Here is a 23,362-nt window from a genome sequence, read left to right as displayed (position 1 = left end):
GCAATGGTCTACAGTAGCCTCAGCAGCACTCTGTAGGGTAGCACCATGGTGTACGAATGATTCACACCCTAGATCAGCTAGATGCAGGCAAGAGTGTGGAAGGTGGTATTGAATGTGTCACTCTCTCACCTTGATTACAAAAAATGACCTTGACCTGTGCACCTATGGTGACTTTCATTCATAGGCTAGGTTGTAGCAAACTCATGATGGGGATAGATTTGCTTATCATGTAGTAGCCTAAACCTATCAATGTTACATTGAGCTGGGTGAATCCAACATACTGGAACAGAAAATAAGACTAATCATAAAATAAATTATCATTCTCCCTCATCATAAACAGCACCGACCACCTCTGGTTCTCTCTCCAAATCACCTTCATGTCTTGAGTCAGGCTTCAGGATGCTCAGTGGCTGCTGTATACTGAGGGAGTGAAGGAAAAGTGATGGAGGGTGTTGACAGGGTGGCGACTGAGTGGAGGAATGCACTCTGGGTCATATCTGGTTCAACACAGACACACACCACATGCTCAAACACACCAGTGAAACCAGAGACCCTCCGATGAAGGCCGGAGCTTCTTGGCAGTGGAGAGAGTCCTCTTGAGAACATTCCTTGGAACATGCTTAGTCCCTTTTCTTTCTCTCTCCCTCTCCTTTTCTCTCGCCTCGCTCACCCATCTGTCTCTGTCTTCACTCCAGATAGAACACCTGCTTGCTCTGTCCTAATAATTACATCTCCCCTTGGCGTTTTGGTTTGTTGCACAGCATGTGTGTGAGACACACTAACTATATTAGGTGTGTGTGTGTGCAGACACATACTCTTGAGTGTGTTTATTATTTATTGGAACCAATGTTTAACTATTTTCATGAAATATACAGAATTTCATTAGTTACGTCTGGTTTGTGTGGTAGTCTGTATGAATAGGTGAACTCTAGTACGTTAGTAAACGTCTCTAGAGTTGAGATGGTCAGATAGTTCCCGTCTGTTATAAACGGATGGTATCTCTATGGTAACACACCCAAAAACTTAAACGGCGCAGAACTCCACACTCAAACGTCACACAGTGTCGCACTCTTAGCTCCCAGGGAAACATGGTGGCTGAAGTATATTGTTCCCTTACTGAACGAGGTCAAAGTACAACTCATGTTTTTTCCTGAACTTCATACTGACGTAAGATTGGATGACTTATTTCAAACACAGACCAGGCGCTGTGTTTACCGTTGACACTCCAGACCTGTATTAACAGTGAGTCACTCACCCCCCCCTCCGGAGATATTTGGCAGTTAACACTGTGTCAGCTTGCCCCTGCTGACAACCCTAAGACAGGTCTGATCCAAATCAATTGAAACACAAACTGGTTTTATCATGGCTTTTAATCAACTGAAATGTCCTCCGAAGTGTCTGTCTGTTTAGCGAATGTGTGTGGGTGTGGTTTTGTGTGTGTGTGTGCTTGTAGTTTTTTTTTTATAGGTCACACTTTTAAAACCTCTCTGGGATATTCGGGAAGGTAGCATCCCACCTCAACAGCCAGTGAAAGTGCAGGACGCCAAATTCAAAACAACAGAAATCTCATAATTAAAATTCCTCAAGCATACAAGTATTTGACACAATTTTAAAGATTCACTTCTTGTAAATCCAGCCACAGTGTCCGATTTTCAAATAGGCTTTACGGCGAAAGCACCACAAGGATTATGTTAGGTCAGAGCCAAGTCAAAGAAAAACACAGCCATTTTTCCAGCCAAAGAGAGGAGTCACACAAAGCAGAAATACAGACAAAATTAATCACTAACCTTTGATCTTCATCAGATGACACTCATAGGACTTCATGTTACACAATACATGTATATTTTGTTTGATAAAGTTCATATTTATATCAAAAAATCTCAGTTTACATTGGGGTTATGTTCAGTAGTTCCAAAAACATCCAGTGATTTTTGCAGAGAGCCACATCAATTTACAGACATGCTCATCATAAATATTGATGAAAATACAAGTGTTATGCATGGAACTTTAGATAAACTTCTCCTTAATGCAACCGCTGTGTCAGATTTCAAAAACACTTTTCCAAAAAAGCACACCATGCAATAATCTGAGTACAGTGCTCAGACAATAAAACAGCCAAAAGTATATCTGCCATGTTGTGCAGTCAACAGAAGTCAGAAATAGCATTAGAAACATTCACTTACCTTTTGATCTTCATCAGAATGCCCTCCCAGGAATCCCAGTTCCACAATAAATGTTTGATTTGTTCGATAAAGTCCCTCATTTATGTCCAAATACCTCTTTGTTTTTCACGCGTTTAGTACACAATCCAAAGTCACGACGCGCCGGCAAGTCCATGCGAAAGTTCAGTTGAAAGTTATATTACAGTTCGTAGAAACATGTCAAACGAAGTATAGAATCAATCTTTAGGATGTTTTTATCATAAATCTTCAATAATTTTCCAACCGGAGAATTCCTTTGTCTGTAGAAAAGCAATGGAACGCGAGCTAACTTTCACATGAACACGTGTCACGAGCTCATGACACTCTGCCAGACACCTGGCTCAAACAGCCCTTATGAGCCCCCACCTCACAGTAGAAGCATCAAACAAGGTTCTAAAGACTGTTGACATCTAGTTGAAGCCTTAGGAAGTGCAATATGACCAATATTCCACTGTATCTTCGATAGGGCATTAGTTGAAAAACTACAAACCTCAGATTTCCCACTTCCCGGTTGGATTTTTTTCTCTGGTTTTTGCCTGCCATATGAGTGATTTTTATTCTCGCATCATTCAAACAGTTTTAGTAACTTCCGAGTGTTTTCTATCCAAATCTACAAATAATATGCATATATTAGCAACTGGGCCTGAGTAGCAGGCAGTTTACTCTGGGCACCTTATTCATCCAAGCTACTCAATACTGCCCCCCCAGTCCCAAAGAAGTTAAGACAAGCAAGCGCGTAATCCTGAATGTGGTTAGTTTGTAGAACAGTGGTTGTCAACCCCTATGCTGTGCTAGGCTATACCCAAACCATGTCTGTTTTTCAATACGACCTTTCAAGTAAACAGAACTGTGGTTCTAGTTAGAGTGCACCCGAGATAGCACCCCAGTCTTTAGCCACAACCACAACCTAGAAGTAGCTGTATGAAGAACATTTAATGTATTCTACATCTCTATGGTCCATACCAACCAGTTGGGAACCACAGCCAGGCTAATGGAAACCTAGTTGTGGTGTTCGGTTTCAAAATGTGCATTAGTCTTGTTTTTGTTGAGGGCCATTACCTTCTTCATCAGAGTAGTGTTCTTCACTGCCTGGTATCAGCTCTCTACTGGGTGGACTAGATTTCAGCTTTTTATTCCCTTAACAAATGGCCCTGGAACAGCTCTTGTCCTGTGCATAATGCCTCAGTTTATCCGGTCTTGGGTAAGTAGGGGAGGGTGGGGGTGCACCTGTGTACTTGTGTGGGCACGTGAGTTTGTTATAATGTATGTTTCGTTCCATTTGTAGGCCATTAGCAGGAAATGTGTTTGAGTCGTTCTGCAGTGTGAGTCTTCCTTTGGTCTATTAATGGAGCTACTGTGTGTGTGTGTGTGTGTGTGTGTGTGTGTGTGTGTGTGTGTGTGTGTGTGTGTGTGTGTGTGTGTGTGTGAGAAAGATGGATGAGGGGTGTGAAAGCGGTGGAATGGGCACATGGCTAATTGGCGGGGATTCTCTCCTCACAAAGGAAGGAGGATTTTCGCAGATGATCTTGTGATGATCCTCACAGCAGTGTAACAGATGGTGACAGTGCATGATTCAGCCCCTGTGACGTCCAAATGACACAACGTGGAAAACCCATGACCACACACACACACACACACACACGCGCACTAATCGAGAGCAAGGAATATGTGTGTTCCCTGTTCATTGGAGCATAAAGAGACAATCTGTAGACTAGAGGTCTGACTGAGATACCAGCCCAATCACCTACTGAGACCCCACACACACTCCGCTACTGACACTTAACATTGATACACTGTGTGTGTGTGTGGTGTGTAAAAGCCTCGGTCGTTTCACACTGATACACTGTGTTTGAGAAGCCTGACTGCCCCATTTGCGCACACACACTAGGAATGGGGTTTAGAAAAAATGTCACTATTTGAATAGTATCATGAATTTTTGTCAGATATCTAGATATTCGTAATAATTTTTGTATTTCATTAATTTTTTTGCTTAAGTTTTTAACCTGAGCACTGCTGTGGGAAGGAGGGAGGCTGATGCTCTGCTGAGGGACCAGTGAGATGGGAGCTAGCGAGACGAGCACCCAAGGCAACCCAACTACAGCCAAGACGGGCTAACTTGTAGAAGCAATTTTTCATCCCATTTATCAATACCTGTCTGGATTGCAGGAGCCTAGAAGCTAGCTAGCCAGCTATTGCTAGTTAGGCTAATTGAGGCCATATGCTGTGCTTTCTCCCCAACCCCATTCAGATAAGACAGCCTACCTGTTGGTTATTTTTGTTCTATCTTGCACTGCATTAGTGAACTCTCATTCCACTTGCTACACATTGTGCCTCTTTGCCGTTTTGATTGGCCAACATAACCAACAAGCTACACACGTGAAGGTTAACACGTGTGTTAAAACGAACTTGTCATGAATTACAAGTTCGTTTTTATTAAATTCATAATTTGAAAGGTCATGGTATAACAATGTCACATGGATATTTTACCTTAGAAAAATACTTTAAAAACACCTTTTCTCTCTCCCAAAAAATGAGTACTCCCAATTATTTGAATACTAACGCCCGTTCGGATATTCAGATAACCGTGCACATCCCTAACGCACACACACACCACCCATTGGATTCATGGCTACAGACAGGGAAGAGCTCTGCTCACCACTACCTTAGTGGCTGTGAAGTGGCTTCCAGATTATTCCTTTTTAACTAACTGGTCTGGTTCTGTGTACAGCAGGAGTCAACATGTTACACTACCCTGAATGCACTAAGGTGGATGTTATTTCACCATGTCCCTTTACTGATGTTTATTAATGTTTCTCGCACTCTCCCCCCCCCCCCCCCCCCCCATCTTTCTGTCCCTCCCTCCAGAGCCTAATTTCGCAGTGACCCTTACCCCCTCATCGACCCCGCAGGTCACAGGTGACCCCACAGAGCTGGCGTGTCATGTGACCAACATCACCCACTTCCTTGCAGGGGGCCGACTGGGCGTGACCTGGGAGTACACGCCACTTCCTGGTCCACCTGGCGACCGCCTGACAACCGCACAGACCACCCTCCCTATTGGTTCCCTGGATGCCCACGGCAACCTGAAGTCTGGGACGCTGTACCGTGATAGGTTGGAGTCTGGTGCCATCGTTCTGACCCGAGTAGAACCGGATACATTCAAGCTCCGCTTCCTACGCACACAGGTAGGTGTGTGTGTGTGTGTACCTCAAGCACAATCATTTGTTAGACACACAAGCTTGTGTTAAATCAAGTGCCGCTAAAAATGTGTGTGTACCGTCAGGACGTGGACATGGGGGCATATGCGTGCAGTGTGACAGCGTGGACTCCCTCTAGGCAGGGTGGAATGGAGGAGGCAGCAGAGTTCCTCACCCCCCCTCTGACCGTCCGATGGGAACCCAAACGTAAGTAGTGATGACGCTCTCATTTCTTCTCCCTCCTTCCTTTTTTATTTCTCTTTTGATGAAACCACCTGAATATAGCAATGTTGCTATTTAATACATTTGTCATTCTGCTATGTTCATTTGTTTTCTATGTGATGTGTTGGAGGTAATAAGGGACGTGTGTTCTGGATGGGAGTCCAAGCTAGAGGATGTAAAACATTACCATGTAACCATGGCTTGTTTCATGTTGGCTGCTCAACAAACATGGCAGAGGAAGTTGAGGCGCCAATGTATGTCTGACAACAGGAAAGCCTGTACCATGGCACACCACAAGTCTAGGGCACACACACACACACACACACACACAGACGGATGCATCAGTCTCTAACATACCAGAGATGGTGTTAGTCAGTTTGGCGTGTGAGTATTTGTATTTATTATGGAGCCCCATTAGTTCCTGCCAAGGCAGCAGCTACTCTTCCTGGGGTCTGTCAAAATTAAGGGATTTATACAATTTTAAAAACATTACAATACATTCACAGATTTCACAACACACGGGTGTGCCCTCAGGCCCCTACTCCACCACTACCACATCTACATTACAAAATCCATGTGTACGTGTGTGTATAGTGCGTGTGTCTGTGCCTATGTTTGTGTTGCTTCACAGTCCCCCCCCCTGTTCCATAATGTGAATTTTTTTCTGTTTTTTTCAAATCTAATTTTACTGCTTGCATGGGTTTGGTATTTTATTAGGATCCACATTAGCTGTTGCAAAAGCAGCTGCTACTCTTCCTGGGGTCCACATGAAACATGACATAATACAGGACAAGAGTAGCTCATGGACAGGACTATATACAATAGGGAGGGTGGTCTACTTAATGTGGGATAGAGTTCCATGTAGTCATGGCTCTATGTAGTACTGTGCGCCTCCCGTTGTCTGTTCTGGACTTGGGGATTGTGAAGAGACCTCTGGTGACATGTCTTGTGGGGTATGATGGGTGTCTGAGCTGTGAACTAGTAGTTTAAACAGACAAGCTCAGTGCATTCAGCTTGTCAACACCTCTTACAAAAACAAGTAGTGATAAAGTCAATCTCCTCCACTTTCAGCCGGGAGAGATTGACTTGCATATTGTTAATGTTAGCTGCTCTCTGTGTACGTCCAAAGGCCATCTGTGCTGCCCTGTTCTGAGCCAATTGCAGAAGTCCCTTTTTGTGGCTCCTGACCACACGACTAAACAGTAGTCTAGGTGCGACGTAACTAGAGCCTGTAGGACCAGCCTTGTTGATACTGTTGTTAAGAAGGCAGAGCAGTGCTTTATTACGGACAGAATTCTCCCCATTTTAGCTACTGTTGTAAACTGTTTTGACAATGACAGTTTACAATCCAGGGTTACTCCAAGCAGTTTAGTCACCTCAACTTGCTCAATTTCGACATTATTTCTTACAAGATTTAGTTGATGTTTTAGGGGTTAGTGAATGATTTTGTCCCAAATACATTGCTTTTAGTTTTAGAAATATTTAGGACTAACATATTCCTTGCCACCCACTTTGAAACTAACTGCAGCTTTTTGTTGAGCATTACAGTCATTTCAGTCGCTGTAGTAGCTGCTGACGTGTATAGTGTTGAGTCATTTTTTTCAAAGCAGGTGGCATGACATTGGTAAAGATTGAATTAAGTAAGGGACCTAGACAGCTGCCCTGAGTGACAGCTATGAGTCCTAGTTTCCACTGTTGATTTGAGTCTAAATAGTTCTCAACAGTCACCCTTCGGCTTCCAGATTCTCACAAAATAACCTTTTTACACACACTCACCCAAACTGAACTCTGTGAACCCCGTAAAACTGGTTAGATGATGGCGATCTAGTGTAAAAAGCTATTGAATAGCGATGAGGATATACAGTATGGAGTTTGTATTTTTCTCGCCCTACTAGTTCTGACTTTCTTCCTCTGTTTCCTCCCAGTAACTCTGGGAATCGCCTTCTCTCTCTGTTCATCTCTCAATCTCTCACTCTCTCTGTCCATCTTTCTCTGCAGAGCTCTGTCAGTGTCTTTGTCCATTCATGAAGTCTGGACATTCCTACTGATGGTCTGTCCACTCAGTCCCTGTGGCTACTACTGACAGCTGGTTGTTAGGTTAGAGTAGCTGTGGTTGCAGAGCGTCTGACTGTTTACTGTCTGTCTGTAGTCCCAGTTACTCCTTACCACTCTACTAGCCTCAGGCTCTATCTTGATTGATTGCACTGCTTCCCTTGCCATTACCTCGGTACCCGGCCCACACTATCACACACATCCCAGTTGCTCTCATGGTCCTTGATTTAGGTTGCGCTCCAGGCAGCTTTCTAAGTCATGAAGTCAGTCAGATTGACTGACTCACTGATTATTAATTGATTGATTGATCTGTCTCCCTCCAGGTCCGTCTCTAACCGCCGTGGCACAGCGTGTGCGTGAGGCGGTGGCAGGCGGAGCCACCTTTGAGATGAGCTGTACCGTATCCCATGTGCACTTGCAGGACCCGGGCTACTCTGTGCTGGTGCAGACTCAGGACAGTGTGGACTCTGCCACTAGAACCGTCCTCTCTCTCAGTCCTGACTCTGTACTACAACATGGAGGGGCTACAGACCCTAACCGCAGGTACACACACAGTACTGAGCAGTATGTATCATAAGATGAATGAAGTTGTTGTGTTATTACTAGTGACCTATGTTGAAAGTAAACTGGGTTCTGGCTCCCAGGGACAGCCTGGTTCTGACCAAGACTGGTCCGGCTGAGTTCCGCTTCCGTCTGGCCGGAGTGCAGCAGGCTGACAGGGGCTTCTACTGGTGTGACATCACTGCCTGGACCAAACAACCAGGCCAGGCCTGGACCAAAGCTGTCAGCGCCAAGTCTAACAAGGTCCAGATCAACTTCCAGGAGACTGGTACGAGGATAGAACACACACTCTGACCACCACTGAGCTACATACAATATCTTCTGTGTCCTACTGAGTCTATACCCACTAGACTTTTACTGAAGCTCACACATGAACTCTAAATATACTCTCTCATATGAACTCTAAATATACTCTCTCACATGAACTCTAAATATACTCTCTCATATGAACTCTAAATATACTCTCTCATATGAACTCTAAATATACTCTCTCACATGAACTCTAAATATACTCTCTCACATGAACTCTAAATATACTCTCTCATATGAACTCTAAATATACTCTCTCATATGAACTCTAAATATACTCTCTCATATGAACTCTAAATATACTCTCTCACATGAACTCTAAATATACTCTCTCATATGAACTCTATATATACTCTCTCACATTCCCTGCATCGGCCTAGTTGGCTGTGTTTGATGTTCGTGGGAGAGAGATGTAACTAATTACTGAAACCTCTATTACTGTCTCTGGGGAGGTAGACCTCTTGAGCACGCCCTCTCTCTACATCTCTCTCACTGTGGAAAGACACACTCTCTTACATTTGAGTCATTTAGCTGTCTTAGAGGAGCAAATATAGTAAAGTGCCTTGCTCAATGGCACATCAGCAGATGTTTCACCTAGTCGGCTCGGGGATTCGGACTAGCAACCATTCGGTTACAGGTCCAACGCTCCTAACCGCTAGGCTACCTGCAGCCCTTCTTCCTCTCTGTGGGGTGGAAGCTTCAAAGCGGCACCCCATAACCAACCTCTCCTGGACAAATCAGTTAGAAGCTGCAATGATCCGTATCACTGGCTCTCTTTCTCGTGTGTGTTGAACCTGTGTTAGAGGAGACACCATACTAAGTCCCTCTGTAGGTGCTTATCCACACACACGCACTAGAGGTCGACCGATCATGATTTTTCAACGCCGATACCGATTATTGGAGGACCAAAAAAGCCGATGCCGATTAATCGGCCAATTTTTTTTATTTTACTTTTACATTTGTAATAATGACAATTACAACAATACTGAATGAACACTTATTTTAACTTAATATAATACCACAATAAAATAGCCTCAAATAAATAATGAAACATGTTCAATTTGGTTTAAATAATGCAAAAACAAAGTGTTGGAGAAGAAAGTAATATGTGCCAATATGCAATATGTGCCATGTAAAAAAGCTAACGTTTAAGTTCCTTGCTCAGAACATGAGAACATATGAAAGTTGGTGGTTCCTTTTAACATGAGACTTCAATATTCCAAGGTAAGAGATTTTAGGTTGTAGTTAATACAGTATTTTATAGGACTATTTCTCTCTACCATTTTCTATTTCATATACCTTTGACTATTGGATGTTCTTATAGGCACTATAGTATTGCCAGTGTAACAGTATAGCTTCCGTCCCCCTCCTCGCCCCTACCTGGGCTCGAACCAGGAACACATCGACAACAGCCACACTCGAAGCATCATTACCCATCGCTCCACATAAGCCACGGCCCTTGCAGCGCAAGGGGAATAACTACTCCAAATCTAAAAGCACGTGACATTTGAAACGGTATTAGCGCACAAGCAGCTAACTAGCAAGCCATTTCACATTGGTTACACCAGCCATTAGGCTGATGGGCTTGAAGTCATAAACAGCGCTGTGCTTGTGAAGAGCTGCTGGCAAAACGCACGAAAGTGCTGTTTGAATGAATGATTACGGGCCTGCTGCTGCTCAGTCAGACTGCTCTATCAAATCAGACTTAATTATAACATAATAACACACAGAAATATGAGCCTTTGGTCATTAATATGGTCGAATACGGAAACTATCATTTCGAAAACAAAACGTTTATTATTTCAATGAAATACGGAACCGTTAGATAAAATACCGAACGGGTGGCATCGTTAAGTCTAAATATTCCCGTTCCATTGCACAACCTTCAACGTTATGACATAATTACGTAAAATTCTGGCAAATTAGTTCGCAATGAGCCAGGCTGCCCAAACTGTTGCATATACTCTGACTCTGCGTGCATTGAACGCAAGAGAAATGACACAATTTCGCCTGGTTAATATTGCCTGCTAAACTGGATTAGTAGTTATAACTAGTGATTATGATTGATTGTTTTTTTATAAGATAAGTTTAATGCTAGCTAGCAATTTACCTTGGCTTTTACTGCATTCGCGTAACAGGCAGGCTCCTCGTGGAGTGCAATGGTTAGAGCATTGGACAAGTTAACTGTACGGTTGCAAGATTGGATCCCCTGAGCTGACAAGGTGAAAATCTGTCGTTCTGCCCCTGAACAAGGCAGTTAACACACCGTTCCTAGGCCGTCATTGAAAATAAGAATGTGTTCTTAACTGACTTGCCTAGTTAAATAAAGGTATAAAATACCGATTTCCGATTGTTATGAAAACTTGAAATCGGCCCTAATTAATCGGCCATTCCGATTAATCGGTCGACCTCTAACACACACACACACACACACTCTGACTGGCTCAGTGAGCTGAGAGGAGCTGTTTGGACTAGCACCTTTGAAAGACCTGGCGAAGGACCAGTGTTAGGGGTGTAAACACAGTGAATGTAACCCCTGACCTCTAACCTGTGTGTGTTCCTTCCTGTAGGCCCCTTGTTCGCTGTGGCCATCCGCTCTGACACCACCACTCTTTATCCCTGGGAGACCGCCAAGATGGTGTGTGCCCTCAGCGTCTCTGGAGCATCCCCCAAGTCAGGTAGGGGACGACACACACACACTCTCATCAGGTGATGACTGTATCCATAAGACACAGCCTTCCAGTGTTGAGACAGACTGAGTTAATTAGTTTCTTATCAGCTGTCCTGTTCACATCTCTCCATCCTCTCCTCCCTTCCTCCCTTCCTCCCTTCCTCCTGTCCTCCTCCTGCCTCTCCTATCACTGTTCTCCCAGCTCAGGGAGGAGTGCAGTGTGATCTCTTATTGGAAGTCATTCTGTCTCATTCTCTCTTATCAACTCTCTCTATCACTTTGTCTTCCTCTCCCTCAGCTATTAGATTACATAACTCTGTGTATCGGTCTCTGTCTCCTTTCTCCTCCTCCTCTCTGTCTCTTTCATATTGTTATCGTTCTATATTCTTCAGTCCAGTCTAACAGGAGACCGGTCAGAGATCAGAACAGTGTTCTGCTCATAGCACCTGTGTGTGTTTGTCTGAATGTGATTGTGTGATTATGCAAGGGGGGGGTCATCATTTTTCAGAACCCCAGCTGTCGGTGTGTGTATGGATTCACATGCATACACACACATACGCCTTCCTGTTATTCACGTGCATATCAGAGAACGTAATGGAATGTCATGGTAATCTTCTGGGCAGTTGCAGCTTCTTTTCCTGATGGTGGAACATAGCAGTTACCTTCAGGGAGACAGCTGGAAGGCTGCAGGGGAATGGTATTACTGAACTACACTGTCAGTTACCTACAGGGAGACAGCTGAAAGGCTGCAGGGGAATGGTATTACTGAACTACACTGTCAGTTAGTTACCTACAGGGAGACAGCTGGAAGGCTGCAGGGGAATGGTATTACTGAACTACACTGTCAGTTAGTTACCTACAGGGAGACAGCTGGAAGGCTGCAGGGGAATGGTATTACTGAACTACACTGTCAGTTAGTTACCTACAGGGAGACAGCTGGAAGGCTGCAGGGGAATGGTATTACTGAACTACACTGTTAGTCTCTCAGTTACCTACAGGGAGACAGCTGGAAGGCTGCAGGGGAATGGTATTACTGAACTACACTGTTAGTATGTTAGTTACCTACAGGGAGACAGCTGGAAGTCTGCAGGGGAATGGTATTACTGAACTACACTGTTAGTTTGTTAGTTACCTACAGGGAGACAGCTGGAAGGCTGCAGGGGAATGGTATTACTGAACTACACTGTTAGTCTCTCAGTTACCTACAGGGAGACAGCTGGAAGGCTGCAGGGGAATGGTATTACTGAACTACACTGTTAGTCTCTCAGTTACCTACAGGGAGACAGCTGGAAGGCTGCAGGGGAATGGTATTACTGAACTACACTGTTAGTATGTTAGTTACCTACAGGGAGACAGCTGGAAGTCTGCAGGGGAATGGTATTACTGAACTACACTGTTAGTATGTTAGTTACCTACAGGGAGACAGCTGGAAGGCTGCAGGGGAATGGTATTACTGAACTACACTGTTAGTATGTTAGTTACCTACAGGGAGACAGCTGGAAGTCTGCAGGGGAATGGTATTACTGAACTACACTGTTAGTATGTTAGTTACCTACAGGGAGACAGCTGGAAGGCTGCAGGGGAATGGTATTACTGAACTACACTGTTAGTATGTTAGTTACCTACAGGGAGACAGCTGGAAGGCTGCAGGGGAATGGTATTACTGAACTACACTGTCAGTTAGTTACCTACAGGGAGACAGCTGGAAGGCTGCAGGGGAATGGTATTACTGAACTACACTGTCAGTTAGTTACCTACAGGGAGACAGCTGGAAGGCTGCAGGGGAATGGTATTACTGAACTACACTGTTAGTCTCTCAGTTACCTACAGGGAGACAGCTGGAAGGCTGCAGGGGAATGGTATTACTGAACTACACTGTTAGTATGTTAGTTACCTACAGGGAGACAGCTGGAAGTCTGCAGGGGAATGGTATTACTGAACTACACTGTTAGTATGTTAGTTACCTACAGGGAGACAGCTGGAAGGCTGCAGGGGAATGGTATTACTGAACTACACTGTTAGTATGTTAGTTACCTACAGGGAGACAGCTGGAAGGCTGCAGGGGAATGGTATTACTGAACTACACTGTTAGTATGTTAGTTACCTACAGGGAGACAGCTGGAAGGCTGCAGGGGAATGGTATTACTGAACTACACTGTCAGTTAGTTACCTACAGGGAGACAGCTGGAAGGCTGCAGGGGAATGGTATTACTGAACCTCACTGTTAGTATGTTAGTTACCTACAGGGAGACAGCTGGAAGGCTGCAGGGGAATGGTATTACTGAACTACACTGTTAGTATGTTAATTAGCTCATGGCTTTTTTTGGTTAGAATGGCATTTTGTCTTCTCAATCGACTGCAGAATTTTCTCAGACAGTGGTGAGAGCTTTCAGGTGTAGCCTAGGCTTTTGTTCCATCCCAGCACTGACATACCCAATTCAACCAATCAGCTGATTATCAAGACCTCTGGTTTAGTTGAATCAGGTGTTAATTAATTAGAGCTGACCTGTAGCTTTAAGAATTCCATGTCTCATCTGTGAGCCAGACTTACCTTCGTATTAACTTGGTCATGATGCCTCACAATCGGTATTGTGACGCACTATTCAAGCCAAATTGTTCTAACTGATACTGAAACGGATACATCTCGTTTCCTTCAGGTGTGGCAGTGGTTTGTTTAGTTTAGTCATGTGCCGACTGATACGGTATTGCCCAACCCTGACGTCTGCGGTGTCTTAAACTCACGTGAGTAGGTGTGTGTGTGCTGTCGTTTAGTCATGCACCGGATGGTGTTACCCAACCATTATTGTCTTAGCGTGCGTACACACACACGCACATACACACACACTATTTATTCCTTCTCTTACAGAGGTGGGGCATATTTAATCCCCATATTAATGCTGTTGATGTCGGATATGTGAGGTGCTGTAAAACTGTCAACAATACCACATGAAACCAAATGGCAGAGAGACTTGGGGAACAGATGTCTAGGAGAGGAACTGGATAGTAGCTGGTGTGACTGATGGTTTGGTGTAAATGTTGAGTAATCCACAGTGATAGCCTATATAGCAGGTATTCCCAAACAAAATTCCCAAATGTCGTCAGGTGTATGTATAATAAAAGCGTGATTCACATTTAAAACAAATATATACACTACTGTTCAAAAGTTTGGGGTCACTTAGAAATGTCCTTGTTTTTGAAAGAAAAGCTCTTTTTTTTGTCCGTTTTAAAATAACATAAAATTGATTAGAAATACAGTGTAGACATTGTTAATGTTGTAAATGACTATTGTAGCTGGAAACGGCAGCTTTTTTATGGAGTATCTACAAAGGCGTACAGAGGCCCATTATCAGCAACCATCACCCCTGTGTTCCAATGGCACGTTGTGTTAGCTAATCCAAGTTTATCATTTTAAAAGGCTAATTGATCATTAGAAAACCCCTTTGCAATTATGTTAGCACTATCGTTCAAAAGTTTGGGGTCACTTAGAAATGTCCTTGTTTTTGAAAGAAAAGCAAAAAAAAATTGTCAGTTTTAAATAACATCAAATTGATCAGAATAGTACAAATAAAGAAAAACCCTTGAACGAGATATATATATTTACTTACTACCGGTCAAAAGTTTCAGAACCTTTACTTGTTCAAGGATTTTTCTTTATTTGTACTATTTTCTACATTGTAAAAAATGAGCAAAATGATTGAATATTTTTATTTGTGCCCTGGTTCTAAAAGAGCTCTTTGTCACGTCCCATGAGCCGGGTTGTGACAAATACTCACACTCAGTCTTATGTTTAATAAATGTATCGTATAGTGTGTGTGTGTGTGTGTGTGTGTGGCAGGCTTCCAATGATGGCAAAAAACAGTGTGCTGACCCTGGTGCTAGAGGGGGTACAGCTGACCCTGGTGCTAGAGGGGGTACAGCTGACCCTGGTGCTAGAGGGGGTACAGCTGACCCTGGTGCTAGAGGGGGTACAGCTGACCCTGGTGCTAGAGGGGGTACAGCTGACCCTGGTGCTAGAGGGGGTACAGCTGACCCTGGTGCTAGAGGGGGTACAGCTGACCCTGGTGCTAGAGGGGGTACAGCTGACCCTGGTGCTAGAGGGGGTACAGCTGACCCTGGTGCTAGAGGGGGTACAGCTGACCCTGGTGCTAGAGGGGGTACAGCTGACCCTGGTGCTAGAGGGGGTACAGCTGACCCTGGTGCTAGAGGGGGTACAGCTGACCCTGGTGCTAGAGGGGGTACGCAGCTGGAGGTTGAATGTTTGAAGGGGTGCGGGACTATAAAACGTTTGGGAACCACTGCTATATAGAAAGGAGAGGGACTGGATAGTACCTGACAGGACTGATGGTTTGGTGTAAGTGTTGAGTAATCCACAGTGATACTCTATATACAACATTTACAGTGCAGGAACAAGCCTGAGCAGGAGAATCACATTCCTATGCAGCACTGGAATGGACCTACCCACAAGACCTAGCGTCACAGAGAGACCGCAAGATGACAAACAGCCACCTTTCCTTGTTTCCTTTCCTAGCTGATATAAATGGACAGATGGATTAAAACATATATATATTGGTCTATCATCATGTCCTTTCAGATTAGTGGACATCAAGGAAATACATGTATATTAGATCATTAGGACGCAGCCGGTGTGGTGATTGTGTGAGACCGACAGACTGCACGTCTGTTGGTGGGAATGTTGCACTTGTGAACTGATGCTGTTGAGAAAGCTAGCTAGCTGTTGGCCTGGCGTGTTGATGCCTGCTGACCAAGACTAACGGGAGACGTGAGATGTTCACAACGTAAGGAATGCACAGCAAATGTATAGAATGCCCAGGAAATGTATAGAAGTGTGTGAGTGGTTGGGACACGAGGATGTTGTCATCAAAGAGCAGAGTTATGGGTTTGTTTGTTTGGCATCAGTTGAAGCTGACAAGCAACAGCTGTTTTTCTCAGATGCTGTCGTGTCTCTGTACCCAGAGTATGGAGTCTGTTTCCTTAGGGGAGACACTGAAGACGTTGTCCCTGCTTGTGCCAGTTGCTGCCATGAGGACATAACATAAAAAGGACAACAGGAGGTTAAATTAAGATCAAGAGAAAGATGGAACATAACATTGTTTATTGGTTATAATTGTCTTTGAATGGAGTGGAATATGGACTCGGCCCAGTACCGCATCACATCCGGCCGTGATTGGTAGTCCCATTGAGAAGCGCACAATTGCCCCAGCGTCGTCCGGGTTTGGCCGGGGTAGGCCGTCATTGTAAATAAGAATTTGTTCCTAACTGACTTGCCTAGTTAAATATCAAAAAAAAAAATGTCAACCCACTAAAGAAGCATGTAAACGTCTGACTAGGATGGAACCATCCTTTTACGTCTAGAGTAGTTCACTGAGTCTGTCTCCTCTCCTAGCCTGCCCCACAGATTCAAACTAGCCTGCCAACCCTGTTCTCTTCTCCTCTACAGCCAGTAATTAATAGTTCTATTCCATGGTCCATTACCCCCTTACAGGGAGAAGAGGAGACCGGAGAGATCTCCTAAAGGAGTGGTGAAGAGAGAACGGTCTAACTTACTGGTGCGGGGAAAGAGAGGCTCTCACTCAGGCCATTAAGTCCTTCTGGTAATAAAGGGGAGGACGGCTTGAGCATAGAAATAGAAGGGGTAACACAACAGAACAGACATGAGTTGTGTGTCAAATGGCACCCTACTGCACAATATGTCTCTTTGGATCAGCCCATAACTCTAAGAAATACTACATTTTCCACATTCCACCCAAAATATTGGCGACACAATAGAATTTACGCGACGTCATGACTTGTTAGCGTCAATTCCAAATGAGACACCCAAAATGGCCGCCGCCAGTCGGTCATGGCCCGTTGCTCATAATTGGAATGGCCGTTCTGCTCATTGTGATTCTACGAGGTCCATGCAGTGTTTAGTATTCCTGTGTGCTGTGTTGTAGCAGCGTTTTATGGCCCACGTGTAATATACTTTGTTCTATCAGACATCAGTGGCAGTATCCCTGTTTCTTTCTGTGTTCTGGATGCCTGTAGTGTCTCTACCACTATTGGTCTTTACCTTCTGCTGCTGCTGGCAAAACTAACTAACTCCCCCCTCTGGGGATCAATACATGGAATGAACCAATCAAATGTATTTTGTTCAGTTCATTTCAATGTGAAGACAATCTACTTTTATTTCTCCTTAGCGGTTCCTGGTGTTGATGAGATGGAGGGGAGGATGGTGGAGGGGAGGATGGTGGAGGGGAGGATGGTGGAGGGGAGGATAGAGGAGGTGGAGAGGAGGGGGAGGATAGGATAGGAGGGGAGGATAGGGAGGAGGAGGAGGTGGATAGGAGAGAGGAGGGGGAGGATAGGAGAGAGGAGGTGGGGGAGGAGAGAGGAGGTGGAGGGGAGGATAGGATAGAGGAGGTGGGGGGAGGATAGAGGAGGTGGAGGGAGGATAGAGGAGGTGGAGGGAGGATAGAGGAGGTGGAGGAGGATAGGAGGGAGGAGGTGGAGGGGAGGATAGGAGAGGTGGAGGGGAGGATAGAGGAGGTGGAGGGGAGGATAGAGGAGGTGGGGGGGGGATAGAGGAGGTGGGGGGGGGATAGAGGAGGTGGAGGGGAGGATAGGAGGGAGGAGGTGGGGGGAGGATAGGATAGAGGAGGTGGAGGGGAGGATAGGATAGAGGAGGTGGGGGGAGGATAGAGGAGGTGGAGGGAGGATAGAGGAGGTGGAGGAGGGGAGGGTGGAGGAGGATAGGAGGGAGGAGGTGGAGGGGAGGATAGGAGAGGTGGAGGGGAGGATAGGAGAGGTGGAGGGGAGGATAGAGGAGGTGGAGGGGAGGATAGAGGAGGTGGAGGGGAGGATAAAAGGGCCAGTGGAAGGAATCTTACAGCATACTGTTGTGTTGTGGTGGGGATCAAGCTTGTTAATGGGAACACTGGTGATGATAATGTAATTGTTTTGCCGTCTTGGTTATTGTTGCTACGCGTGCGGTTCAAAGAGCAGTATATTCAAGGAATTACAGTCCACTGAAACAGCTGGGACCAATCTGAGGCAATGTGACGATGTGTGTGTGCTCGCAGGCATGTGTGCATGTGCGTGAGAAAATGTTATCTGCAGTGCCTGGTACAGGGGGTCTTGGCAGGTTCCTCTTCTTTTTGTTTCTCTAAGGTGTGGTGGGTCACCTTAATTCCTCTTTAGATATCTTCTATTTGGATAGTGTAATGGGTGTTCATACAACTCCAGGGATGTTATTTTAATATCTTCATGTTCTCTCTTCCTGTCCTTTGTTATAATTGTATTTAATGTCAAAGGAGGCAAACTGTGGCTTTATGAGGCTTTATAACTTAGGAGATCCTTTCAGATAGGAACTGAGTGGCTTCATAGAAACACTGCTTACTATTCAATATAAAAGGCCCAGCTACCAAACTATTAACCCTTTACACTCACAGCCCCTGTCATCCCATATACTGGTTGAAAATGGCAGATTTGGTCATTAATGAGCACCTCAATTGGAATGCAGGGGCTGTACAGTAACATGTTGTATATGACGTCAGAGCTCAAGCTGTCTGCTTTACAGCGTTGTATGAGTTTCAACTGGCAGACGTTCCAAACAGGTTTCTACAACGGGTGGGTTAGAGTTCCCATTGTTAGAGCCTCTCCTGCATGATATGAGACAACATACACATGGTCCCGTTCATATAAAGTGGCATTGTTTACATTGTTACCTAGCAACGTACTACCACTACTACTTTTACTAGTCTCAGCACCTGTAACTCGTTGCGGATGATATTGGCTACTTTAGTAATTTAGTTTGTAATCTGAGCGAGGGGAATGCTGTAAATCTAGAGGAGTCCGTGTGTTCTGAAAGACGAGACGTTGAAGGATTATAATACCTGTTTGATGTCATAATGTGTACTTCACATTTTTAAATGTATTTAATGTAGGACTGTATTTTATAACTAGTAATGTTGACAGTAGAACGGGCTGTCAAACGATGCACACCTGAACCACGTTGATTTATAATGGGCCGTTTTTTTGATTGACATGCATGTTACTGACACTTTCCCTCGACTGAGATGTCAAGAAGGCAGAGCAACGCCTTATCATGGACCTCTTCCCATTTAAGCAACCATTTTCTATGTCACTGAATGTATCCAGAGTATTTTTAGATTTTCGTTATGAGAAATGCTGCAAAAAGTACTGTAAATGTAAAATGCACATAAAAATGAAGTGTACAGTCGAGGCCAAAAGTTTTGAGAATGACACAAATATTAGTTTTCACATAGTCTGCTGCCTCAGTTTGTATGATGGCAATTTGCATATACTCCAGAATGTTATGAAGAGTGATCAGATGAATTGCAAAGTCCCTCTTTGCCATGCAAATGAACTGAATCCCCAAAAAACATTTCCATTGCATTTCAGCCCTGCCACAAAAGGACCAGCTGACATCATGTCAGTGATTCTCTCGTTAAGACGGGTGTGAGTGTTGACGAGGACACGGCTGGAGATCAGTCTGTCATGCTGATTGAGTTCGAATAACAGACTGGAAGCTTCAAAAGGAGGGTGGTGCTTGGAATCACTGTTCTTCCTCTGTCAAACACGTGCCGTTATCATTGCTTTGCACAAAAAGGGCTTCACAGGCAAGAATATTGCTGCCGGTAAGATTGCACCTAAATCAACCATTTTATAGGATCATCAAGAACTTCAAGGAGAGCGGTTCAATTACTGTGAAGAAGGCTTCAGGGCGCCCAAGAATGTCCAGCAAGCGCCAGGACGTCTCCTAAAGTTGATTCAGCTGCGGGATCGGGGCACCACCAGTACAGAGCTTGCTCAGGAATGGCAGCAGGCAGGTGTGAGTGCATCTGCACGTACAGTGAGGCGAAGACTTTTGGAGGATGGCCTGGTGTCAAGAAGGGCAGCAAAGATCCACTTCTCTCCAGGAAAAACATCAGGGACAGACTGATATTCTGCAAAAGGTACAGGGATTGGACTGCTGAGGACTGGGGTAAAGTAATTTTCTCTGATGAATCCCTTTCCGATTGTTTGGGGCATCTGGAAAAAAGCTTGTCCGGAGAAGACAAGGTGAGCGCTACCATCAGTCCTGTGTCATGCCAACAGTAAAGCATCCTGAGACCATTCATGTGTGGGGTTGCTTCTCAGCCAAGGGAGTGGGCTCACTCACAATTTTGCCTAAGAACACAGCCTTGAATAAAGAATGGTACCAACACATCCTCCGAGAGCAACTTCTCCCAACCATCCAGGAACACTGTGGCCTTTTCCAGCATGATGGAGCACCTTGCCATAAGGCAAAAAAAACTACGTGGTTCGGGAACAAAACATTGATAATTTAGGTCCATGGCCAGAACTCCCCAGACGTTAATCCCATTGAGAACTTGTGGTCAATCCTCAAGAGGCTGGTGGACAAACAAAAACCCACATATTCTGACAAACTCCAAGCCTTGATTATGCAAGAATGGGCTGCCAGTCAGGATGTGGCCCAGAAGTTAATTGACAGCATGCCAGGGCGGATTGCAGAGGTCTTGAAAAAGAAGGGTCAACGCTGCAAATATTGTCTCTTTGCATCAACTTCATGTAATTGTCAATAAAAGCCTTTGACAATAATGAAATGCTTGTAATTATACTTCAGTATTCCATAGTAACATCTGACAAAAATATATAAAGACACTGAAGCAACAAACCTTGTGGAAATTAATATTTGTCATTCTCAAAACCTTTTTAAATTTTTCATATTTGTTCTGTCAAAAAAAATTCAATTTGGCCCTATCCATCTAGTCCAAATTCTAGGAGTGAAAAGGGTTACGACTGACAACAGCCCAGCTACCAAACTATCCTTTTAAGACTAACGTCCACTGACCAGTCCTCAATTAAGTCTGCAGGAATCGGCCTGATTGGTCCGTTAGTCCAGCGGTCCTCTACGTTTAGGCTCGTGTCACATCCAGTCACCTCTTGACTCCGGACACCGAGGTTGTGGAAACGAGGGGTCGCTGTGCCCTCCATTCCATCTCTATAAATATAGTTGTGTCCCTTCCTGCCTTTCCCCATCTTATTCATCATCATCATTACCATCAGCATCTTTATATTTTTCACAAAGTAGGCCTTGTATTAGCATTTTTAATGGACAAATCTTCAGTTAGTCACACATTGTCAATTGAATATGAAGTGAAAATGTTACCCTAAGTTAGGATTCACCCCATAGTACCTAATTATTTATTTTTACTTTTTACTCTGTATTGGTGGTTAAGATGTCCAGTAATTAGAGGCTGCTGGACAGGATATCAAATCTGACTGAAGAAGTCATACCACATTCTGGGTCACTGGCACTGCCCTCGCTCTCGTTTTCTCGCTCTCTCGTTGCTCTTGTTGCGTCTCGCTCCCTCGTTGCTCTCGTTGCTCCCTCTCTCTCCCCCTCTCATGGCTCCCTCTCTCTCCCCCTCTCATGGCTCCCTCTCTCTCCCCCTCTCATGGCTCCCTCTCTCTCTACCCCTCTCATGGCTCCCTCTCTCTCTACCCCTCTCATGGCTCCCTCTCTCTCTACCCCTCTCATTGCTCCCTCTCTCTACCCCTCTCATTGCTCCCTCTCTCTCTACCCCTCTCATTGCTCCCTCTCTCTCTACCCCTCTCATGGCTCCCTCTCTCTCTACCCCTCTCATTGCTCCCTCTCTCTCTACCCCTCTCATTGCTCCCTCTCATTGCTCCCTCTCTCTACCCCTCTCATGGCTCCCTCTCTCTCTAGCCCTCTCATGGCTCCCTCTCTCTCTAGCCCTCTCATGGCTCCCTCTCTCTCTAGCCCTCTCATGGCTCCCTCTCTCTCTAGCCCTCTCATGGCTCCCTCTCTCTAGCCCTCTCATGGCTCCCTCTCTCTCTACCCCTCTCATGGCTCCCTCTCTCTCTACCCCTCTCATGGCTCCCTCTCTCTCTACCCCTCTCATGGCTCCCTCTCTCTCTAGCCCTCTCATGGCTCCCTCTCTCTCTAGCCCTCTCATGGCTCCCTCTCTCTCTAGCCCTCTCATGGCTCCCTCTCTCTCTAGCCCTCTCATGGCTCCCTCTCTCTCTAGCCCTCTCATGGCTCCCTCTCTCTCTCTAGCCCTCTCATGGCTCCCTCTCTCTCTCTAGCCCTCTCATGGCTCCCTCTCTCTCTCTAGCCCTCTCATGGCTCCCTCTCTCTCTCTAGCCCTCTCATGGCTCCCTCTCTCTCTCTAGCCCTCTCATGGCTCCCTCTCTCTCTCTAGCCCTCTCATGGCTCCCTCTCTCTCTCTAGCCCTCTCATGGCTCCCTCTCTCTCTCTAGCCCTCTCATGGCTCCCTCTCTCTCTCTCTACCCCTCCTTTTCTTGTTCTCTTTTTTTCTTCCTCTTCTCTAGAACATCTTATTCTTTATTTTCCTCTTGTTCCTCTTTCTGTGAGATGTTCTCTAAAGGTGGCTGTAGAGACACACACATAGTATTGATGTGTAATCTGTGTGTGGGTGGGACAGTAATGATAGTGCCTTTTAGACACATTAATGACCGGTTAAAGCTGCTCCTCTTTAGACCTTTGCTAAGAGCCCCTAGCACAGAAACACAGATGTATGAATACATGGACAGAGAAACAGATGTATCCATATGGAAGATGTGTACTGTGTTCTATGTTCTCTCAGTGATAGCATGTCTACATGTAGAGATTTCTTCAGATCCATGAATTCCCATCACAGATCAACATTGAGACGGTGGCAACACTCGAAACTAACTGTAGGTTCAGCGATAGACTGATAAAACCTTTGGCCTCAACCACATGGGAAGAATTTCTATAAAATACTTTACATTTTCTCCTCCCCCTTCCACTTCTGTGTCTCCATCCAGTCCCCTCCCCCTCTCTTCTCTCTCTAGCCAGTCTCCCCTCCATGTCTCTCCCTGTCGCTCTGGCCAGTCACCCCTCCATGTCTCTCCCTGTCGCTCTGGCCAGTCACCCCTCCATGTCTCTCCCTGTCGCTCTGGCCAGTCACCCCTCCATGTCTCTCCCTGTCGCTCTGGCCAGTCACCCCTCCATGTCTCTCCCTGTCGCTCTGGCCAGTCACCCCTCCATGTCTCTCCCTGTCGCTCTGGCCAGTCACCCCTCCATGTCTCTCCCTGTCGCTCTGGCCAGCCCCCCCCCC

General features: G+C 45.2%; 1 protein-coding gene across 1 annotated transcript in view; it reads left to right on the top strand.

Moving 5' to 3' along the window:
• The window catches only part of LOC109879653 (prostaglandin F2 receptor negative regulator-like), a 38,083-nt gene that overhangs the window by 11,365 nt on the left and 3,356 nt on the right, over positions 1-23,362 (top strand). The window contains exons 5-9 of the mRNA XM_020471817.2: positions 5,067-5,386; positions 5,485-5,605; positions 7,996-8,215; positions 8,317-8,501; positions 11,113-11,220. Of these exons, the coding sequence (XP_020327406.2) occupies positions 5,067-5,386; positions 5,485-5,605; positions 7,996-8,215; positions 8,317-8,501; positions 11,113-11,220 (954 nt within the window). The remainder of the gene's footprint in view (positions 1-5,066; positions 5,387-5,484; positions 5,606-7,995; positions 8,216-8,316; positions 8,502-11,112; positions 11,221-23,362) is intronic.

This window comes from Oncorhynchus kisutch, linkage group LG16 (genome assembly GCF_002021735.2).
Source record: "Oncorhynchus kisutch isolate 150728-3 linkage group LG16, Okis_V2, whole genome shotgun sequence".
In the NCBI taxonomy this organism is placed as follows: domain Eukaryota; kingdom Metazoa; phylum Chordata; class Actinopteri; order Salmoniformes; family Salmonidae; genus Oncorhynchus; species Oncorhynchus kisutch.
The sequence above is the reverse complement of the archived record's forward strand: the minus strand, read 5'-3'. Positions and strand labels throughout refer to the sequence as shown.